The following is a 23311-nucleotide window of genomic DNA, read 5'->3' as shown; positions in this document are numbered from 1 at the left end:
TGAAATGTTTCAGTATGATCAGAATTTAATTTATTCTTCTTCACCACCAGCATACAAAGATTAGAACACAAAACGTAATTCAAAGTTTTCTTTGACACATTATGTAAAAAAAAAAAAAAAACATTTGTCAGATATAAAAATTCAGTGCAGACCAATGTATGAATACAAAGTCTGCTTTAGTCTTTTTTTTAGATCGGTAGAAATACATTCTTCAGTGAAGTGCACATCACCTTAGCATCGGAGTGGAGTAAGACCCACTTGACAACCAGACCAAAAAATCATATTTGCAAAGACCTTTAGGAGAGAGAAATCCTTTATCTTGTAGGGTCTGAGGACTAGTCGACAAAAACAGGCCAGTACTATCTCTTTACCCAGGCTGTACTACCGGCAAAAGAAGTTTAAACTCCATTCTTCTGAGAAAACAGTAAAACTGAAATTATGGGATTATGAAACACACCCATATTTTCATGCATTCATCTCACTGATCAGACACACAGGCTTGTTTTTTAATAGGACAGTGTTTACAGATCCACATACTTTTACAACTTAAATAAGCTTCACACTTCCTCTCACTCACTCTTGCTCACTCGCTCACACACGCACACGGTTAAACGTCTGTTCTGATTTAACTTCTTGTTATCTTAGATGTCCCACCAGCAGTAGAAACCAATAGATGTGGCAAAGGTTGGATTTTTGCTCCCTTCCGTGTCCATCCACACAGCAGACCCCTGACAAACAGTCCCATCTTCAGTACAGGACAGACACTCATGTCTTCCAGGCAAAAGTGAAGCACCTTAATTTATTCCTTGATGGCACAATATATTGTATTTTCTGAGTTAAAATGTAGTAGATGCTTTGTGGTTTACACACAGAAGGGAATGCAAGCCTCAGCACAAGCACAGACGATGCTGTGGGCAAAGATCCTGAGGATGCACACTTGTCCAGAGGTACCACAAAATCTATCCGCTTGTGGGACAAATTCCAAAAATATATCAGCCATTTGAAAGAGGTAAATAAATGCACACACAGCAAAATGTAAGAGATTTGGGCTATGATTTCAGTTCATAAGAGCTTCTTGACCAGCACACTTGACCCAGACTGACTGGGTGCTCAGTGCACCTTCTCCAGCTTGGCCTGGAGAGATTTGAAGTTGCCTATGATTTGCTGAAGGGCAGCATTAGGGCTCAGAGACTGCAGCTCCACAAGGTAACCGCAGATGTTGTCCAGACACACGTTGGTGAACCTCCGCCTGGGGGGAAGGGAGAGAGACACAGAAGGTTAAAAGAGCAGAACAGACAAGGAAACAAAAACAGAGTGTGTAAGTGTGTGTGTGTGAGTTCTGTTAAGGAGTGGGTTACCTGTCGTAGGTGGGCACCCGACTAGGGTCATCCACATAGCCTGAGAGCAGCACATGAATGCACTCCACCAGATGCAGCGGTTTCTTTAGACGCTGCCAGCATGGATCCTGAGGACGAGGGGAAAGAGACAGACAGAGAATGTGTGAGGGAGGAAGTTTCTTTAGATATGCTCTTAAAAAGATCACATGTAGTGGCAGGCATGTGTTAAGCTAATCTGGATGTCTGGGGGCTAAGAGCCATACCCTGGTTTTGAAGAGCTGGTCGTAGACTTCCAGTAGGCGAGGCAGCTGCACTCCGATCTCAAGCATGGTGAAGGTGACGAAGCCAACGTCCCAGCCCAGACCACACACCTGCTGCTCCAAGAACTTCACCAGGAACTCTGAATCAAATACACATACACACACAATTAATGCTGGGAATGTAAATGACAGCAATATGAATGTAATGTGGACATGCATGAATATTTGAGACTGTGGGACATAAGACTGTGATGCAGCTGGTGAAAGCAGGCTTTTTGTTCATAGATACATCAAAATGGCAAGCTGTTGGTAATATGCTGAAAGGCTATTTTCTCTTTGAAGTGATGACGAGCCCTGCAGTCATCGGATCCCAGAGGCCTGTGAGCAGCTGGGCTGAGCTGGAGTAGACGTGCTCAGGCTGGCCGAGGGCCTTCTGGAGGAGCAATTATGCAATCATGCCTGAGCAGAGCAGAGTCGAGAGACCCTCCAGTGGAACCACAAGGACAACCACAGGAGAACAGGACAGAGGGTGGGGCTGGATGGCCAGTATGTCAATTAGTGTGTGATTGTGAGTGTGGGTGGGGGCTATGACTGAGGATTAAAAAAAAGGAAAAGTAGAAAGCTACCTATAACCGTGTGTGTGTGTGTGAGGAGGAAGGGGAGACAGGATCATACCTAGTGGAAAATAGCGCGGCGTCCCAGCGTACGTCTTTCCCAGAGACACCAGCTTCAGACTGAGGGCCCTCATGCGGTCGGCTGGGCTCATGGCTGAGCTGTCAACCAGCTCTGCAAAACAACAGAGAAAATGCACACCTGCCATGTCACTCCTGCTCATCACTTATTCATCAAGCCCCGTGTGCAGGTCTGCATGCAGCCGGCATTAGAGGAATCATCAGTCATGTAACACCTCTATCTAGAGGACGCCCACCAGACGAGATGCACATCACAAGAGCGCTCGCTCTCTCTCTCTCTCTCTCTCTCTCTCTCTCTCTCTCTCTCTCTCTCTCTCTCTCTCTCTCTCTCTCTCTCTCTCTCTCTCTCTCTCTCTCTCTCTCTCTCTCTCTCTCTCTCTCTCTCTCTCTCTCTCTCTCTCTCTCTCTCTCTCTCTCTCTCTCTCTCTCTCTCTCTCTCTCTCTTCTCTCTCTCTCTCTCTCTCTCTCTCTCTCTCTCTCTCTCTCTCTCTCACGTTGTGGTTAGAAAATCGCGTTTTATCATATCGCGATTTTATCGCAAATGCAATTTAGCGTTCAGCCCTACATCTGAGTGTAGACCTCCAGGATATGCCTGCCTTTATGTTATTTACACTGAAGTCAAATCTTAAGGACAGAGTACAGGCAGATGCTGGGATGTTCTCAAGAAAGCTACAAGTACTCAGGCTGTGCCTCTGACGTCTCCCATGAGTACTGACCTTTCTCCATGATCTCCTGCCACAGCGAGTGCACCAGGATGGGGTCGGAGTGGCCGGCGCAGTGGATGATGGCCAGCTTGCACTCAGACAGATGGAAATGATCAGCAAACTCCCCGTAAAGCTGACCAACACAAAATGGAAAAGGATGATGACACTTAGCCATGCAGAGGGCTATGCCCATCATTATGAGTGGCCATAGTCCCACAATGAGTTAAGCAAAACAGCAAATACTTCCAAATATGTTTATATTTTTCTTTAATTTGCGACAAAATGGTTCATGTCACCATTTTAGGATTTTATTTAATTTCTTAGGATATTATTTTAGCTAAAATCCCGACAACAAACTTGGTTGGAATTATGCTATAAAACTATGTATAAAATTAGTTTAAGGCCTAACGATGAAACTGAACTGTTAGTGAAAACATTGCCTTTCAACAGGGTTACAGTGACGCAGCAAAGAAAGGGCATAATGTGGTATGTGTTTTGTTCCACTGTAGATAGATAGAAGATAGATAGGAAAGGTGACTACAACATGACAGATCCTCATTATCGCACTCATACAGGAGGGGAGTCTTTGATAGGGATATCCATTTTTTGGCCATGGCTGTAGTTCAAGTCTTATTACCTTGGTGATGTCCATCAGCTCTGAATCAAGTTGGGCAATGGCAGCCTGCGCTGAAGGATGCTGAGAGTGGCGTCTGCTCAGCATGTCCTGGATCTGAACCTGGATCCGAGCAACCTACACCATGAGGGAACACAGGCACCACATTAGAATTAGGATCGACACAGCAACTACATAAATTAACTTTGATATACTGGCTGGGTGGCTAGTGTAAGGGTAGAGACTGTGAAAGACGGAGGCGGTGCAGTGGTGTGGCATCTCACCTCCATCTTCTCCTCCAACTCATGCAGGAACTCGCCGTCGGCCCCCTGGGAGGAGGTGCAGGACGAACTCTTGGCTGAGAGGATGGCCCTGGAGATGTACTCCAGCCTCTGTCTCAGAGAGATCTCTGTGCTGAGGGCACAAACAAACAAACATAGACAAACATGAACACCTCAGAGCGCTTCTTCACCAAAACAACTTGAAACTTGATTTCACTTAAAAACCACAAATTGTGCTGTCCATGACTAAAGGTTTGTGAGTGCATATGGGTTAATGAAGACACAGCAGAGTTGCTGATCATCTCCACTTCCACTTACAATGGCTATGCATGTGTCTCAGTCAGAGACACCGGTCACTTAAAGCCTGCGTCTGCATGTTGCCTATTGTTTACATACCCCTGTAGCGAGGCATCCTTGTGTGTGTGTGTGTGTGTGTGTGTGTGTGTGTGTTTTATTTCATCGTACCTGTGCATGTCTGCAAGCCGGGCCAGGACGTGGGCTGCCTTGCCAAAGTTGCGGCTCTTTTCGTAATAGCGCCACAGCAGGTCCATGTTGCGTACTTTGTTCAGGTCTTGTTTGATGATGTGCATCAGGTGATCCTCAAGGTAGGGAGAGTTCACCTGTCAGACAAAAGGAGGACGTCAGAACACGGTCATACTAATGTTGAACTCCAAAGTAAAAGAAAAAGAGGCTTGTCAGAGTTGAGAATACACACGTCTTGAGACAGTCAGACAGCACTAATCAACCAGTAACCCATGGCCTGGTGCCAATTCAGCAGAGCTGTACTAACTCCATATGACACTGCTACCCAGACCCTTACCTCCAGCAGCTTGTCGGTGAGGTCTGCCTGGATGAGCCAGTTGTAGAGGGCGATGTGGAACAGCTCATCTTGAGACCTTTGAGCCAGGCCAAGCATCTGCTCAAACTGCACACAGAAAGCATGCTTTACTAGAAAGACAATTCAATAGATATCTGGAACATTCAGTACCTCACAACGCATAGGAGTTTGACCTCTTACCAACTTGAACCAGCAGGAGGAGAGCACAGTCTTGACAGAGTTTTTGTTTGGAATACATTTTACATTTAAAAAAAGATCATATTAGATATCATACTAGATCATTTCTTAAGTTGAGGTATTTTAGGTTGTATGACATTTCTCTTTAATATAACTGCTTAATACAGATTTATCGTTAGCGTACACTAGCAATATTGCTCCTTAACCATTTCCAGACTTGGCTTCTACTCACGTGATTGGCTGCATCTTCGTTACTCAGCATGTTGGGGTCAGACGTCATGACTGGGGGCCCGGGCTGTTTGGGGACGCTTGGGGACTGTGGTGCAGCTTTGCTCTGGTTCACCAGATCCTGCATGGTGTCCGTCACACACTTGTAACACAGCAGCCTGGGGGAGAGGGCAAAGAATTCACTCAGAACAGGCAAACACTGATCTGGCCTAAAAACTATGGTGCAAACACACTCACACAGTAAGCTATACGAGCTAACTACTACTCACAGGCGAGCTAAACACCACACTCACTCTGGCCTGTGTAAACTCAGGTACACATTCATAGACATTCTACAATGCCGGGAATAAAACAGTCAAGACAAAACACCCACACACTTGCCTAATGCTCTCAATGCTTCAGTGTACCAGTCATAGGTCTTTTTTTTTTTTTTTAAATGCTGCGTGGGGAAACAACCAACAAGTCCCGTCCACAGTGTAGTGTGAGAGAGAGTAGCAGAGCGCCTCACCTCTCCTGGAAGGCCAGCTGGCCGGCCACGTCCTCCTCCGGCTCCCCGTGCCTGTAGAAGTGGGGGCCCAGCCGCTGGGGGTCCTTCTTCTCTGCTGCAGTCAGACAGAGTTCCACCACACCCTCGTAGAACCGCACTAAACAGAGAGAGATACAGAACCAACTCAGAACAGGAGCAGAGCCAGAACAACTGACAAAACTCCCATCAAGGTGAGTGCAGTCACTTTGACGGCTTTATGAGCAGACACCTAGATGGTGATATCTGTGTGTGTGAGATCTTACCCTGGCGGTACTGGGAGCAAACCAGTGGCAGGTCTGTGTTGTGGCTGATGAGCTGGTAGAGACGGAGGGACTCTTTGAGAGCGCGCTCTCTTTCCGTCTTATTCTGCAGCTGCCTGGAGCCCTGCAGCAGCTCATTCGCCTGGGAGGGAGAAGCAGGAATGGGTTAATGCAACACACACACACACACCAACAGGAACACAAGCTTGTACAAAAAAAAAAAAAAAACTGACACTCAAGTAACAAAAGCCAAAATAATAAATAAATAAATAAATAAATAATAATAATTAAAAAAACAGACATTAGGAAATAAATGCATGGATTAATCCGACCACGCGCCCTCCTTCCTGCACACACAGAGATGGTGGTGGTACCTTGGAGCAGATGCTGTCATCGCTGCTGTAGAGGAGGGGGCAGATGTCCCTCAGGTGGGCGCTGATGGGGTCCACTGAGGCGCTGTCTTTGATGTAGACGTTTATGAGGGCTGTAATAAGGGCGCCGGTCAGCTCTCGCCCGCGCGTTACCACCTCCTTAAAGCTGATGCCCTTCATCTGCTCCTGGAAGTCCTGGGACAACACAAACACTGAGGTGAGGATGGATGGATGCGCGCACACACACACACACACACACACACACACACACACACACACACACACACACACGTCTTAAAGCAAACCTAATATTAGACACAATATACATTTGTGGAAGGAGATGCATGAGGAAAGGCACATGGGACAGTAACAGTACATACACACAGAAGAGAAGAGGGAGCAAACAAAACGGTACGCATGGAAACACACGAGTGAATATCAGAGTGAGGTGCCACCAGACCCTCTCATAAGCACAGGGAAAGACAAAAGCACATTTGGGTGTAAAGGTGACCTCTGACCTTTGGCAGCTCTGCGATGATGAGGCTGAACTGGTGCTCACACAGCAGCTTCCACAGGGCCAGCGTCTGGAAGCAGCGGTGAACCAGCTGCTGAATACCCTGCAGGGACGCCTTCTCACAGGCCTGGGCCTCCGCTGCAAACACACACACACACACTCATTATAACAGATCATTACAATCATAGCACCATCAACACACATGGGTATTATAATACAATATGGACACACAACACCATAGAACAACACAACCTGAGAAGAGGTTGATTGTTTAGTTGCAGCTTTTCACTACATTCCAAAGAGATTCCAAAGGCTGAAATTCAATGCCAGCTTCAAATGTCTGAGCATCTTTTTCATTCTAATGTTCATTTGCAGGGGATCACATCCTGCCTATGCTTTATACGTGGGGCAGAAGGTTTGTGTGTGTGTGTGTGAGAGAGAGAGGCAGGCTGGTGGGACCTACTGTGGGACTTCCTCTGGAGCTCCTGCTGGGCCTGATGGGAGATGGCCCCGTCTGGACGCATCACTCCCATCAGCCTCTGCTGCAGGTTGGCTGGAGAACTGAAACTGCCAAGAGAGAGAACAGCCAATCAGAGAACTTGTACGGTTACACAAAGCGCCAAGGACAACAATAAGAACAAGAACAAGCACAGGAAGAACGAGAGAGTGATGACTGGAAGGGAGGGGGCAGGGACGACAGTGGAGAGGAGGGAAGCAAACAATGAGGATAGGGGAAGGGAAGAGAAGAGAAGAGAAGAGAAGAGAAGAGAGGGGAGGGGATGTCCTACCTAGGAGTCCCCAGTGAGTTAGGACTGAACTGAGAGTTCTTGTCCAGGAACTCTTTCAGTCCCCGGAGCTCCAGCAGCACGGCCTCCAGATCAGCAGAGCTGGCAGAGCTCTCCATCTGAGCAAAGGCACCCCATGAACACATGACCACTCTCAACACACAGGCAAACACTAGCCCACTAGCTAATGCTCTAATGCACACAAAGGTTCCCATAAAGTGTGCCACCCAAAAATATAAAATAGCACTACAAATACATTTACTGAAGATACATTTTCTTAGGATCACATCTTTACTGCCATGTCTGGTTGTGAACAAGCAGCTAAACAGTGCTGTGATTTAGAGAAAATGCAGGTGTCTGTAACATGTCGAGTCCAAGGTAAAGTGATGCTTACAATACTGACGGTTTGGTTTCCTTTACTGATGGATGTCTCAACCGCCATGCTGCCATCCCAAAGATTACTGAGAATAAACAGTACAGGAAACAATGTCTTAACAGCAGAAATACATTAGATAGACTGATGGATTGATTTACAGATAGAAAGAGGTCAGCTCACCCTAGTATACGGGTAAAATAGATGGCGATGCCATTGTGTTTGCCAGAAAAGATGACCTCAGGCCCAGATGTAACTGTGGAAACAGGAACGCTCCCAACACCCATGGGCATATATGGGGTGGACGCCATCACAGGCATACCTGAACACACACAAAAGTTACTGCACACCTTGCACTGAACACAACAGACTTGACACAAGAGCCAGAAGTGGATCTACCAAAGAATGGATTAGTCTTAAAGGCGGACGGAAACTATTTCAGCATGGAGCATGAAAAGAAGAAGGGAGAGTTAGATGGACAGGACAGTACATGAACTCTTTTAGGAGCTCAACACAGCACGAGTTCTGCTAGTTCACAACATGTCAGTAGCTGAGGAGTCACCAGTCAGGTCATCTGAGGGGTGGAAGGACAGGAAAGGAGAAAGAGAAAGAGAGAGAGAAAGAGAGGCCTAGAGGACTACCTGGGGCAGGGGTGGCTAAGAAGCTTGGGAGCGAGCTGCCCATAGGCCCTGGAGATCCTACGAAGACAACGGATGAGTTGGAGGTGAGTGGGAGAGAGGGAAACACACAGCAGGCAGAGCTACACACTACGGTTAGGATGGGGGGAAGGAGGGAGTGTACCTGGCATAGGGGAGCCCATCAGCGGGCCCACATTACTGGGAGCAGCCAGAGAGGAGGGGAAGCGCATCTGAGCCTCTCCTCCGTACCTGCATTGAAAACACACATCAAAGATTAGCCTTGAAGCCCCTTATATTCTACAATGCAGGCATACAAATAACTCCATACAGGAGGTATACGGTCATATTGTCGTTAAATACCTCTTCTGATATGTCTCTCTCTCACACACACACACACACACACACACACACACACACACACACACACACACACACACACACACACACACACACACACACACACACCTGAAGAAGGCACGCGTAGCCCATATGGACACCTCTCTGTCACAGGCTGCACTGGAGCAGGCTAGAATCAGACCTGTAGCACATGCCTGCTCTTCCTGAGGGAGAGAAAGAGATGGATAGACATAATTGCTTTTGCTTCCTGAGTTATAACACTATGAGGAAGAAGGTGGTGGGAGGAATGAGTGAAGGTGAACTGATTGAAAGGTGACATGCACTTACCCTGTGCAGCTTGAAGAAGCGCTCAATCTCCTCGCTCTCACCACCGCCGCTGCTAACCAGCAGATGGCGTAGTTGGTCCACAGGTCGCAATTTGTGGAAGATGTGACTGCCCTGCATAGGGGAGAAAGACCAGAGTGAGGAGAAACTTAGATGGATACACACAGGAAAAAAAAGACCAAGGCCGTGCCACCACACCTTCAGGTCACATGCACACACTCCACAAGCAAAAACACAACAACAAACACAGACATCAACCAGCCTCTGGCACTAGTCCACGGTCTAAATAAACATACATATGCCACACACACACACACACACACACCACAAAGTTGGTGGTCAGAGGGTGAGGAGAGTGTCTGCACCTTAGCGGAGAGGAGCACAAATTTGCTTGGGGGGATGTTGTGCTGCTGGACCACCACAGGTGAGGCGGTGAGGGGCACCAGGTCCTTGTTGAGGGCCGTGACCATCTTTGGCGCAGGCTCCTCCTCTATGGCACACAGTGCCCATGAGTGGCCGTCCACCGCAGACATCATCTACGGACAACAGAAGAAACACACCCTCATCACAATTACAAGTCAACAATGACAACACAACACTTGAGCAATTAAACAAACATTGTATTAGAACAAACATTCTAATAGATCAATTCCTGATTAACTAAACTAATCACTACTATATTGTGTGCTCCTTAAAACAAAAATGTGTAACATATTAATCCTTTTTATCCTAACATATTTATCTTTAAGTATGCTTGTGATCCATCCTTTATGTAATATCTAATTCTATATATGACGCAGAATGAAGACACTAAATCTTCACCGTACATCATAACATTAGTTTACTTCAACTTACTCAAACTTCAGACTGACTGAGGTTTAGATCATGCTCTAATGATCATGGCACGCACATCTAGCCTGTATTGCCCGAGTAGCTCACCTGGGCCTCCATCAGGGGCTTCTTGAAGGGGAAAGAGTCGTGGTTGATGCACCAGAGGACATCACTGTCCTCAGTCTCTGACGCCGCCATAAGAAGCACTCCTAGCCAACAAAGAGGACCAGACAGGGTGTGAGACCAAAAACATTTCACAACACAGGGGGAACTCTCGTTGGCAGTGGGGTTTTACAGAAGAGAAGAGCTATAACAGGTGTAGGGCTACACATGGAACCAAAAGGACTTCTGGGATGGAAGAGAGCGTGGCAGAGCAGCAGTACCTTTCCTGTAGAGGGCCTTATGGATTTTAGCGGGTTTCTGCAGGGTGGAGGAGGCAGAAAAGCCTGGCGGGAGACGGACGTGGACCAGCGCCAGCAGACTGGGCCGGGCGGAGGCGTGCTTGGCGCTGGGTGGAGCAAAGGGAGTAGTGCTGAAGTAGAGGCGAACACCTGTGAAGAAAGGAACAAAGCAACCAACAGGTGAGTCTCCATCAATACCCTTTTCAAACAAACCAACAGCATTCACAGCCTTGCAAACGTTCCCACCACCCCTGGAGTTTTTACTATTTGTTGCATTACAGACTGTAATTTAAATATACTTTTTTTAAGTAATGGAATTACACCAAGTAGTCCAAATTAGTGGAGTGAAAGGTGTGCATACAAACCCCCAAACATCCATTTTAATTCCAGGTTGTAAGGCACACAAAATCAGAAAACTGGGTGAATACTTTTGCAAGGCACTAATGTGATTTTTTGCACCACCAAGTTTAAGCAAACAGTATATTACCAATGCTTGAAAATGGATTACTCTGTAGATGGTAATATTGAACTTGACAATTAAATGTCTGTATTGTCCTTGAATCGGTGCAAAACTGCAATGAGGACCTTACCAGCATGACTGACAGCCAGCAGATGGCAGTCTGAAGATTCTGATCTGTCAATCACAGCAATCTGGACGATGGGTTTAAAGACAGAACGGTCGATGGTCCTGGAAAAAGTAACAAAGGGCCAGTTTAGCAACATAAAAAACAGATGCAGTTGAGAAAACAGAAAAGACCCAGGGACCTGGCAACCATGTGCAGAGACCAAGCGGTTGGAACATGTGCAGGAGTGGACCAACATCCAAAGCAACTCATCAAATGCATAATATGAACATAAATATTGTGGAATATTCTATATTCTATAACATTTTTGTTTGACAACTGTGTGTGTGTGTGTTCGTAGACCAACCTGGCAATGTTTCCGGCGGCTGCCACAACAGCATTCTGGGACATGGCTGCCACGCGACTCATTCCCTGTCCATCAATTCCAAGGTCATAAACCTACAACATGCACACACATGCGGGATTTATAACAGAAACCATTCACAGTTCTCTTGTAAAAGAGGCACGATTGAACAGTGATCCCACCTGCAGAACCCCCTTCTCTGAGCGCGTGTACAGGGTATTGCGCGAGTCATCTATGGCAATCTGGACTACGGGATCTGGAGAAACACCAAAGAAGACCAACACTATTGAACATGTTCACTGTGGTTTGTAAGGCTAGTCATCAGAATCAAAGTCAGTATACCAAAACATGATTAGGCACACATTCACTGAAAGCCAAACATGAGGAAAACCAAAAGCATACATTGTCAGAACAGCAAACATGACTAAAATTCTGATTTATCTAACCTACTGAACACCAACATTGTCCAGCAGAACACAGATGACAGTGAGCTGGCAGGTCAAAAGACAACAGTGGCTCAGTGGGAGTGGACAGCGCATAGACCCAATCCCTGGGGGCCAGAGCAATCAGGTTCATGAATAAAGCAGAGGCAGGACTGCTTGGGACCAGGCAAAGGCCACATGTAGGAGAGAGTCCGTGCGAGCCTCACCATCCTCGGAGAAAGAGAACTGCAGCACAGAGGGCACCAGGAAGGACAGGCTGCTCTTGGAGTGGTTGATCTTCCGGCAGCGCTGGCTGAACCAGCCCGCCTCCGCCTGGTAGGCCACCTCGTACAGGCATCCGTCGCGGCCCGCCATGAAGATGCGGCCCTGCTGGGTGGAGGTGATGGCCAGCAGGTAGGTGTTGTCAGTGGGGATGGAGTAAAGGGGGTCGGGCAGCAGCTGCATTGCTCCAGACAGGCTGTCATTCAGTGCTGAGGGAGGGGAAACACAGAGAGAGAGAGAGAGAGAGAGAGAGAGAGAGAGGAGAGAGGAAGGAGAGAGAGAGAGAGAGAGGAAGGAGAGAGAGAGAGAGAGAGAGATGGTTGGTTGGTTCAAAGAAGGGGCTAGTTTAGTGTCACTTTGCCCTGTCAGCTTCTCAGAGGCTAGATGCTAGGATGGCAGGCCTCCAGGGCCCCTAGGTTCATGACATGTCTAGAGGCTCACCGGACTGATTCTTGGGGAAGCTGAGGCCCAGGATCACCACATCCACAGGAGTAGCCAACACCAACAGGAAATGGATGTGTGGCTGGAATATCCCTGCAGAGTATCAAGTAACAGGAATCAGGTGCACTGCTCTCACCACTGGAAGATCCACTGAATGAGTTAGTCTGCACAGAAGGCTGAGTGGCTCACCTGGCTTTGGCTTAACCAGCCCTACAGATAGGATCGTTTCACTCAGGCCATCAAAATAGGCTACATCTCCCCTAAAAAAACAAGATGAAACATATACACACAAATAAAAACAAAGGCATATAGGTCCATGCCCACCCACACACACACAATTCAAAGGTTTATTTTAAGAACTGCACACTTACCCATCCTCATAGTTCCACATGAAGATGTCGTTGTCGATTGTGAGCCAAGCCCTGCTGATCTCTGGGAACACTCCCATCATGCAGTTGCACTGCATATCTGAAGGTTTCAGAGTTAAGGCTCAAAGGCTACCAATATAAACTTAATCAGCCCCAAGAAATAAACAGTCAAACATGAGCCCTGCTACTTCTGGGAATTTCAGAAACCTTGAAATGGCACATGAAGAGATACCATAACACAACTCTAAATTCATTTCTGTGTGAAGGACCACTCTTGAGATAAAAGAGCAACACCTAAGGGTCATTTCCTGTACATCAAGGTCATGTATTTTGTCTCTGCAGAGCCAAAAAAACATTGTATTTTATGTATCCCAAGTTGGATCAGTAAAGGATACGGCTAAACTGCTCCACAAGCTCTGGGGGAAGAGGGACCCTCTTGTAGGGACTTAGCTCTGGCAAACTGGGAACGTTGACCAGCCCTGGACCCTGCAGCGGGTAGTCCATGTCTGACACTCCAGAGAGGGAGGGCATGTCTGCCAAAAATATCAGAAATAAATCAGAAGCGAAATTTAGAAAGACACAATCACACGATCACACATGGACCTTCTCACTACCTAAATGTTATCTAAAGCGAATCACATTCACTTTACTGAAAGTTCACCATTCCACGCAATTTATGAAACATTCAGTGTAGTAGAAAACGTGACAGCGCTTACTGTGTGCTGGTACATTAAGCAGCTCCGACAGGTCGGGAAAGCAACGGTCCTCTTGCAGGTGTCTGTCAGTTAGGCGGCCAGCATTCTCCAGAGCCTCCTGCAAGGCAGCAGCGGGGCTGCTAAGGCCCACTGAAGAAGGCATCTCTGGGAAATCGCGATACACCTGTGGTTGGTTAGAGTCTCAGGTCAGAAGCGTTTCACACCAGGCAGTAGTAACATTATGCGTACACCAACGTACTTATTCAACCGAGACATCTTCAAAAAAAACTTAGCTGACTGATGTGCTTGGCAACCTAAGGACCTTCGTTGCTAGCCAGGCCTGTCCTCAGACAGCAATGTTTTCATTTAAATGTTAACGTCGAACGGTAAATGCCTGTACATTATCGCACAGATGTCAGACATAAACACAACAGCTAGGTTGTTTATCTGAATAGTCTAGCTGGCTAGCTCTGTTAGCAAAATGTATAATAGCTACAACTACTAAGTTAGCTAAGGAATGCTAGCTGTCTTGCTACTGTTCCCATGCCTGCATCAAAATATTATGAAAACTTCATAGCGTAAACCCTAACATACAAACTGAACAAATATTTACAAACGTATCTCTTCATTCTCGGTTTCATAGTTTTTCAGAGAACTGGTTAGTTATGTCGTTAAAGGAAGTTTTACAAAAATACCGGTGCACCTTGCTACTTAGCTTGCTAAATGACCCGCTAGCTCATGTTTAGCCAATAACTTTCACAGACAAAACGCGGGCTCCTGTATCTGTAAGTGTGGTTAGTGTTATATGGAAGACATGCTCAAGTATTGACTAAGCTTATTCAGTACCAGCTTACCCAAACGAATTATTTCCAACACAGTCGGTGTATGTACAACAAAATGTGAACTTTCTCCCGTTTTAATTCCTGATATATCCCGCCAGGCAACCACATGCCGCTAAGCTTTGTGGGCACTTCCGGCGCGGACAAAGGACGTTCTACGCCAGTTTGTGTAAATACAACTTAACTTGTATCCATAGTGTTCTTTTTGGGTCAAAACAAACGTGCAAGATATACTATTAAAAAAAAGTGTATCACATTTTAACACAGGTCCCTGGATGGGCAATGTTAAATATCTGTTATGTGTCTTGTGCATCACTGAAATAGTTTTCTCTTACCACGAGGTGGCGGCATAGTGTTACAAATGACTAGACTCTCGTACATCAATTTCTCCGTGACAGGTGTTTTCAGGAGGATAAGTAAGACAGAACCTGCAGTCTTTGGCTGGAGTTTTTGTAATCAAAACTCAGGTAAATTTACCGGTAACTCTCTTTGTTATCAGATGGGATAGTTTCTAACAAGGTTTAGATACAAGTGGTTTAGGCTATTATGATGCTACTGCAACTTCTATACCAGTTCAGTCAAAACTTGGGGTCCTACAACTTTTACATGAACTCAACATGCTACAAGTCTCTCTTACTCTCTCGCACACACACATATTTCATACATCTGTAAGTGACTTTTTAATGTGGGTTAAGTTTTACTGGTTGTCTGAGGACAAGTACATGGATGAAGCTAAATTAAAGGGCACTTTGGCATACTGTATAACTTGGCCATGTCCTGAGGATTGTTTTCCTTGGTACTTCTTTAGTATAGAAACAAATGGGTGAAACAGAATGAGGGTGGATTTTGTTACAGTCCCTAAGAGGAAGCATAACAAACATGGCACACTGTGTTTGTATGGGACAGTCAGCAATTGCTTTAACAGTAAATGACTGACAGGCAGACTACTGCCCCGACTGATGGATACCAGGTCCCTTTTTACCTATGCACACTATCTGCCAAAACAAAAATGTTCCCCCTTTTCTTGACAGATTTTGTTCTTTATTTTAAGCTTTGCATCCTCCCCTTTTAAATGACCCATCCCCCCTCAAAACACACAGCTCTTAATTCGGTGCTCTGACTTGATTGTAGAACGAACCCCTCTGATAGGTCACTGGTTCACCAGGAGGTTGCAGAGGTTATCAGGTGGACGCTTTGTCACATGAATGCACAGTAGTAAACATAAACGTTCAGTAATGAAATCCCCTTTGGCCCCCTCAAGTAATGTCAATGTTTCAGCCAGGTAACATATAACCCTACATGTCTGTTCCACCACTGCCGGTCTGCTGAGGATTAGCAACTAGCCCAAAATACAGGTTGAAAAAGTATTACATTTGTATACAAATGAATCCACAAAACAGCAAAACTTCAAAAACTTTGAGAGCTGTAAATTGATCCTAAACCCTGTATGATTTGGGTTCACCACATCCAAGCTACTTTAAAATGCGTGGAACCAGTGAGAGGCTGTTTACCCTGAGGAAGCTCACAGACTTTGACGGGGTTTTGAGGCTCGTGACCTCCAACAGTTCATCCCCACGTCTGCAAATTAAATGCGAAACCGAAATGAAAACAAAAGAAGCCGCAAATGAGAAAGCAAATGAGACGAGTAACAAAGAGAAGTAAAAAATTTATTGCAGTATTTGTTCCTCCAGAAGTGCAGGGGGATCCCTTTTCTCTCTCTAGGGGGGCGACCTAATACATCAAAATCTACATTTACAAAAAGAAAAAAAGAAAAAAAAAAAGAAAACCAACACCGCTCCTTTCCTGTAGGCCTCAGATACTGCATGCTCCGGTTCAAACAGAATAAATTACTTCCTGGAGACTCCAGCGTTACAGCAGGGCCAAACAAGGGAGGGGAGAAGTCAAAGGTCATTGCCCTGGATACTGCGCTAAGCTAAAGAAATCCATCCATCCGCCGCGAGGTTAAACTCCAAGAACACTTTATTAAGAACATCAACAGACTAATTTCCAACATTCACTTTAAGTTTATTTTTTTTAAACAGATTTTTTTTTGTCAGATATAAACATTTTTGTTTTTGTTTTTTTTCTTCTTCGTGTGTTAAACTATGATACAGTGGGAGTAAAAATCAAACAACCGAGTTTTGCTGCACAACAGCGAAGGAGCTCCCACACATTGTTTCCCAAACATTCTCCTTCCATGTGTGTAGATCTCCATTTCTTTTATGTCCTCTTAAATCCTGGATCCCAACATGTCCTTCTGCACAATATCTTTTGTCCTGTTTAAATGAACCGTGTCCGATTGATCCACCAGCAGTCCAACACAGACCAAAAATGTCCTTCCACGTTTTCCTCTCCTCTCCGTCTCCCTCCTCTGGCCTGCCCCCTCCAACTCTTTTGTGTGTCTGCACTACTCTCGCCTTTCCTCTATAGGGGTTTAGAAAACGCCGGATCCCAATAAAGTTTGGCTGCGTAGAGTTCCTGTAGAAGTGTTCACGTATGTGTTTTTCCGCGTGTATAGGTAATGTATGAGTGTGCGTGTGTGTGTGTGTGTGTGAGATAGATTAGCTGGAGCTGCCCTCCTTGGCCGAGTACAGTGACCGTAAAGTCTGCACCACTTTGTTAGTAAGCTTGTGCGCGCTCGTCAAGGCGATCTTCTTGTAGATGATGTCCGACTCTTTGATGGTGTCCACCCACGGCACCAGCTTGCGGCCGTCCCGCTTCTTGGCCTCGGCCCACACGCCCGAGTACGAGCCGGCCATCCAGTGGACGCTGTAGCCCGTGCTGGTCTTCTGGATGACCCGCGCGATCTGCGGCCGGTCCTTGTACTTGGGGCAGCAGATGGCGATGACGTCCGTGGCCTCCACCGTCTCGTTCATGTGGCCCATCGCCTCCGCCGAGTCGCCCCCTCGACTCCGCGAGCGCCGTGATGACTAGGAGGCAAGAGACAAGCCGTGGTTAGGGAAAAGCAGAGCCAAAATAAAAAGACTCAGACTACAGGACCAGCTGTAGCACTGCTGTCTTGTCTCAATGGTGAATATGTCCATATATATGGATCAGGATTAAGTTGGACGGACATGGACACACACGCGGACGGACATGGACACACACGCGGACACACACATGGACAAACACGCGGACACACACACACGGACACACACACAGTGACCTAAGGTCCAGAACAGACCAGTGTTTAGACTGAATTTGAGCGCTGACAGCACCTCCACAAATGAAATAAACAGACACTGCTTGTTACAGAAGGACACTCCGATTAAAGAGGTGTTGCTTGGCTTTCTTCATCCTCTTACCCCTGGTGTCTTCTCGTCCCCTTCGCTCTCCTCGTCTTCAGAGTCTGCGGGTGGGGGAGGGTGGTTCTTGGGGCTGGCTCCACCCAGCAGATTATTGATGGCCTTATTTCGGATGTTGGCTGAGGCCTCTCCTCCTTCCTCATCCTCTTCGTCTGGGTCCAAATGCTCCATCAGAACCTTGAACTGCAGAGGGAGAGGGGGAGAGAGAGAGAGAGAGAGCGAGAGCGAGAGAAGAGGTCAGTGGGCCATGTTACTCCATGTATTCACCTGGCTGGAGCTTTTAACCAAAGCAACAGGCAGTCATGGCACGTGTCCTCTTAAAGCCCAACACATACGGTCTCCTGTTAAAAGTGTCACATACCTTTATCAACAAGGAAACAGACTGAAATTCACCAAATTAAATACTGCTGCCCACACCAACATTTACAACTTAGGCAAGGAACTGCTCACTGAATTTGAACTCAATCCCAGTTTCAGTCAAATTGATCAAACGAACATATAGATGGGCCCTTTCCGAGCCAAAACACAAAGTTAGCTAGCCACAGTGATAGACAGAGAAGGGATGCCTACATCCAAATACTGCCTGACGATCCTCTTCTTGAGGTCGTAGGTGATGTCCGCCTTAAACAGGTTGTTGCCGAGGAATTCCAGGGTCTGCCGGGGACTGAAGTGTATGTTGTTCTTCCTGTTCACGGCTTTATCGTACACCTTGGCGGATTCCGTAGGAGAATACTTTTGTATTTTGCTGCAGGGAGAGAAACAGAGGGATGTAATGATCTGAACAAGGAAAAAAACAATCAACTGAGGAATTCAGACTGTGGTATGGTTTGTGTGAAGGGGTGTGTGTCCATTACCCAGACTACCCACTGAGGAAGTGTCAGAGCAGAGATGTGTGTGTGTGTTTACTGTGTGGGATTTAAAAAAAATCACACACACACACACACACACACACACGATACTATCTCTTGTGATTTGGAAGTATTTAACATACTGAGTGTTGTGCCATGACATATTTCCCAAGTGTGTGTGTGGTCCCACCTATCGGAGAAGCCGTAAAGGTTCTTCAGGTGCTGCTTCAGCACCAGCAGGAGCAGGATGCCCTGAGACGCGTTTGCAAAGTCCAGCAGCGGGATCGTGTTGTCAGGGAGACGATCCATCACCTTCTCCACGTCGTCCGCGTCCGATTCGGAGTCTGACTCAGAGTTCACCGCGGGCCGCTTGCTCTTCTTCGGCCTCCTCTTCACTTCTTCATCCTCCTCGTCCGAGTTGTTCCGACTACTGTGCCGCCCCTCATCCTCTTCCTCTGAGCCATACTTCCGCTCCCTCTCTCGCTCCCGCTCTCTCTCCCGCTCCCTCTCTCTCCTCTTCTCTTTCTTATCTCGATGCCTGGGCTCCTTCTGTAAAGACTGCAGGGTAGAGGGATACATTAAAGGCCTATTAAGTGCTACAGTGTCGTGTATGCTTAAAGCTTAGCAGCTAATGAGACTGAATGTGGCCATAAGCTAACAGCTATGTGAGTGCAAATAGCTCTGTATAGCTCTGGATCAGCCAGAACAGCTTGTGGTCACCCTGACGTCTTGTTGATTTGTTGTGAAGCAGATTTCTGTCCGAGGCTGTGTGCGATATGTTTTTGTCTTGAGTGGGTGCCCCTACCTCTTTAAAGCTCTGTAGCAGGTTGCTGCCTGACACAGACAGTGTGATGTCTATGTGGTGCATGATGAAGAGAGGCTCGTCCTGGCTCTGAAAGGGGAAGCATGCCAAGTTGTCTGCGACGAAGAGCAGCTGGTTCACTTCCGTTTTCTGCAGAGGAAGAGAGTGAGAAAGTGAGAAAATGTTGTAACTCCTGACTGTTCAACAAATCTGAAGCCTGCCTGCCAGACTACATCAGCTATTTTCCCCAGCAGACTCAGGAGCCGTAGACGCGCGTTGTCACACAAACACAGAGATTTCACAGTGTTGACACTCACCGCAGACACACACACACCAACTGTTGTCATGACTGCACTGTCTAACACACACACACACACACACACACACACCAACTGTTGTCATGACTGCACTGTCTAACACACACACACACACACACACACACACACACACACACACACACACACACACACACACACACACACACACACACTCACCGAGCTGTCATCGAAGAGGTTGAGCAGGGAGATGAGGAAGGCTCGGCGGTGCTGCCGGTTGCTCCGCACCATGCTGAAGAGGTGTGCGCAGAGGGCTGAATGCGTCTCATCCTGGCGGAAGCCCCGCACGATGGAGCCTGGCTTGGCTTGGATGGACAGCTGCAGCTGGAAGGACATCTTCAAGCCCGCCACAGCTTTCATCTGCACACACACACACACACACACAAAAACCAATGAGTCCAGCTATTTGATGGACACAGCAACCAAATTTCTGCTTAAATATAATCTCTGCTTGAAAAGATGTGTTCCACAAGTCAATATGTTGAAATGTACATATAAACACTAGAAGTGTAGCGCTACACAAATGTTACGATTCATTATGGTTTGATTCAGTGGCCTTTCCATCCAATTTGGATTCAATACAATAATGAGTGTCGAAGATACTAAATTCCGTTGTCTTTTTTTTTTTAATCACTGCCCTTTACACCTTTCAGTCCATGTAAAGCATCATATATTTGGGATCAGACCAGGAGTGCAAACACATTTCTTGGTCTATCAGCCACAGCTGGTACATGATCATATTTGATCAGGCTCTTACATTTTTACCAACCACTTTAATAATTTGATAGTTTTTACCAAATACTTTATTTCTGAAATGTGTAAATAGTGGACATTACATGCATTAATATGTCAATCCAAAGGTTTATAGAAGCACAATTTACTTCGAAAACATAATTGACAGATGACTGAGAAGACATGCAAGGGTGTGTGTCACCTACTGGTGTTTGCTAAGCACTTTGCATTGTTTACAATGGCAAACTCGGAATAGCGCCAAGTTCCCACCAGTGGCCGGGAAAAGTATTACATATGTACATTGTTTTGAATAAGACTGAATTACAACTATTGTTTTGAATCACAATCGGACATTGTATTGAATAAGCCTGCACATACAACATCCCCAATACATTTCTTTATGATTTTACAGGAATCAGGTTAGTGAACAATTTTTTAAATCATCACGACGAAAGGGAGGAGTTTGCATCCCTGCATTTGTGTTCCCTGCATAGCCCGCGTGTGTGAGTGTGTGTCTGTAGCGTGTGAGTGTGTAGCGTGAGTGTGTGTGTGTGTGTGGCTCTCACATGGATGAATCCTGTATATTTCTTGTCGATCTCCACCAGCTGCTGGTCCGACTTGTTCCGCATGCTGGGCTCAGGGTCCGTTCCCATGGCGATCAAGTAGGGCACACACTGCAAATGTGACAAAGATGACGGGTCAGGGACAAACCAGTGTTTTACCCGCTAAGGTATGCACACATCTGTGTATATCAGTACAGCCTTGTGTGTGTGTGTGTGTGTGTGTGTGTGTGTGTGTGTGTGGTGTGTGTATGCACCTGCACGGGGTGGATGAGGCCCTGGTTGAGAGTGAGGGCGATGACGTTGAGGGCGAAGTGGCGCACGTTGGACTGCGTGTGGAAGAAGGCCTCCAGCACCTGCTTCAGGTAGAGCTGCATGATGGAGCTGCTCATGCCTGACGAGATGTCCCCCATCTCCTTCAGGTCTTCCTTCTTGGACAGCTTCTTCCCTGCAGGGGGGGAGACAGAGAGAGTCAGCAAGGCCTCATAACAATCTGGGTCAAGGAATTTAAACATACCAACAAGCCAAATGCACGTAGCTTATTGCTCCATGAATAGTTAAGCCTGAGCTTTGTGTCCAAGCTCAAAATACAAAAGGCATTATTTAATTCTCACACAGGTAAAAAAAAAAATTCCCAAAAGTAGTAAACAAGCAGACCATGACAACAGTGCTATAATTTAAATAGCCAAACATGGCCAAAGCATTCCGGCTCTACAGGCTGGTGGTTAACATGAGGTCAGAGGTCAGAGGGGGGGAGACACTCACATTCCCTGTCGGCCTCCTGCATGCGCGAGTCCTCCTCCTGCAGGTACGTCTGCAGATTCTTCAGCACCTGGATCTTCAGGTTGTCCGACCTCTTGCTGTCCGACAGGATGTCATTGTAGAGGTTCTTCACGTCCGGAATGAACATGAGGTCGGGGTGCATGATGAACAGGAAACCTGGAGGGGGACACAGAAGCCAAACACAGTCAGAGCCAGTGGGATACACAAGTTCAATACCATTTCTATTGCACTTGCACTGACCACCACTAGAGGCCACTCTTACTTCTGTAGATGCTAAATGTACTCATGCAAAGTTTTATTGGCTATTAAATATTTTTTTCCCTGTGACCTTATTCTGAACCAAGACAAAGTCTGCTCTTTCGCCTCTGAAATCCTTTGAGAGGAATGACATGCAGCAAGAGCTGGGAGATGAGGCTATATGTCAGCATTATAGTATTATAAGTATTATAGTGTAGCTGACTCCAAAAGCTCTGCTGTATGCTTACGAGCGTAAGTGCTTTATCTTTAGAAGAAAGGTGTCTACTTTAAGAGCTTTATTGTCAGGCTTTCTACCCCACGTGCTTCAGAACAAAGCCTTCCACCTTATGGGCATTTTATGACATGTTTTAACATCCACAGAGAAAAAGCCTACTACCATATAAGCTGTAGTGGATACTATAACAGAGCTTAATGACAGTCTCTCACCCAAGCCCATAATGGCTTTGGTCTGAACCTCCTCCTCATCCTCAATCCTGGTGAAGTACAGCAGTAGCTCCAGCACCTTGTCCTTGATCACCACCTTAAAGCAGGAGAAGAATCTTAGTTTTGAAGACATTAAAACTTCACTTTAAGCTTTTATATTTAAAGACAACAAATGACTTACTCAGGTTTTTTTCGGCAGTATTACAGTTAGCATGATACCTCAACCGCTCTAGCAAGAACTTAACCCAACACACAAACAACAGACAGTTTGACAGTAGCTGCGTGAGGTCTACTTTACCTTGCTCGTGCCTTTGAAGTCCTCAAGGTCAAAGTCAAAGTGCCGGCAGAGGGCCCCCACGGTAAAGAGCGAGCGCAGCAGAGCAGGCTTGTTGCTGGTCACCACCGAGCTGGTGGGGTCCTCCTGGTGCTGGAGCTTCAGCTTGTTCGATGCACCTGTCAGAACACATCAGCAACAACACCCACGTCAATCAATTCCTCACTGATCAGTGATCAGTTTATATAAGTGTTCACATACAGACACAGGGAGTTACTGTTACAGTAATTTCTAGCCAAGAAACAGCAGTTCAACATAAAAAAAAAACTACACTGAGGGATATTAAGAGTTTTCTGAGTTTTTTTTTTCTTACCGTAATATCGGTTGAAGCAGGTCAGGACAAACTTGTAGTTGTGAGTGACCCTGTTCACAACAGCACCAAGACAGCTAACTGAACTTTGCACCACCTGAAGGTGAGTCAGACAGAAAGAAGGACCAAGAGAAATA

General features: G+C 46.4%; 2 protein-coding genes across 6 annotated transcripts in view; both read right to left on the bottom strand.

The window, feature by feature from the left end:
* Window positions 1-5: 5 nt before the first annotated feature.
* On the bottom strand, window positions 6-14622 carry nup155 (nucleoporin 155). The gene is made up of 35 exons (XM_031558508.2): window positions 14500-14622; window positions 13667-13829; window positions 13346-13483; window positions 12954-13050; window positions 12772-12842; window positions 12583-12675; window positions 12087-12350; window positions 11620-11693; window positions 11441-11532; window positions 11101-11198; window positions 10493-10660; window positions 10218-10318; window positions 9644-9814; window positions 9282-9392; window positions 9063-9157; window positions 8761-8846; window positions 8601-8657; window positions 8143-8281; window positions 7981-8047; window positions 7590-7705; window positions 7265-7368; window positions 6806-6939; window positions 6291-6482; window positions 5920-6058; window positions 5639-5774; window positions 5135-5288; window positions 4708-4812; window positions 4353-4507; window positions 3891-4020; window positions 3631-3744; window positions 3006-3126; window positions 2273-2383; window positions 1601-1737; window positions 1359-1465; window positions 6-1249 (listed from the first exon to the last, which is right to left on the bottom strand). Exons 2-35 carry the CDS (start codon window positions 13806-13808, stop codon window positions 1111-1113), a joined length of 4158 nt encoding a protein of 1385 aa, XP_031414368.1. The 5' UTR covers window positions 13809-13829; window positions 14500-14622; the 3' UTR covers window positions 6-1110.
* A 1508-nt stretch (window positions 14623-16130) lies between these two features.
* Window positions 16131-23311, bottom strand: part of nipblb (NIPBL cohesin loading factor b) — a 42684-nt gene continuing 35503 nt past the window's right edge. For all 5 annotated transcript variants that reach the window (XM_031558505.2, XM_012819714.3, XM_012819713.3 and 2 more), the window contains 12 exons: window positions 23178-23271; window positions 22829-22983; window positions 22534-22627; window positions 21832-22005; window positions 21324-21514; window positions 21073-21180; window positions 19934-20134; window positions 19443-19589; window positions 18828-19195; window positions 18360-18534; window positions 17790-17972; window positions 16131-17414 (listed from right to left, as the gene is read on the bottom strand). In XM_031558505.2, the coding sequence (XP_031414365.1) occupies window positions 17046-17414; window positions 17790-17972; window positions 18360-18534; window positions 18828-19195; window positions 19443-19589; window positions 19934-20134; window positions 21073-21180; window positions 21324-21514; window positions 21832-22005; window positions 22534-22627; window positions 22829-22983; window positions 23178-23271 (2259 nt within the window). In that variant the 3' untranslated portion in view covers window positions 16131-17045. The remainder of the gene's footprint in view (window positions 17415-17789; window positions 17973-18359; window positions 18535-18827; window positions 19196-19442; window positions 19590-19933; window positions 20135-21072; window positions 21181-21323; window positions 21515-21831; window positions 22006-22533; window positions 22628-22828; window positions 22984-23177; window positions 23272-23311) is intronic.

The sequence above is a fragment of the Clupea harengus genome, chromosome 21, assembly GCF_900700415.2.
Source record: "Clupea harengus chromosome 21, Ch_v2.0.2, whole genome shotgun sequence".
NCBI classification, from domain to species: Eukaryota; Metazoa; Chordata; class Actinopteri; order Clupeiformes; family Clupeidae; genus Clupea; species Clupea harengus.
Note: the sequence above shows the minus strand (reverse complement) of the source record. Positions and strands in the feature narration are given on the sequence as shown.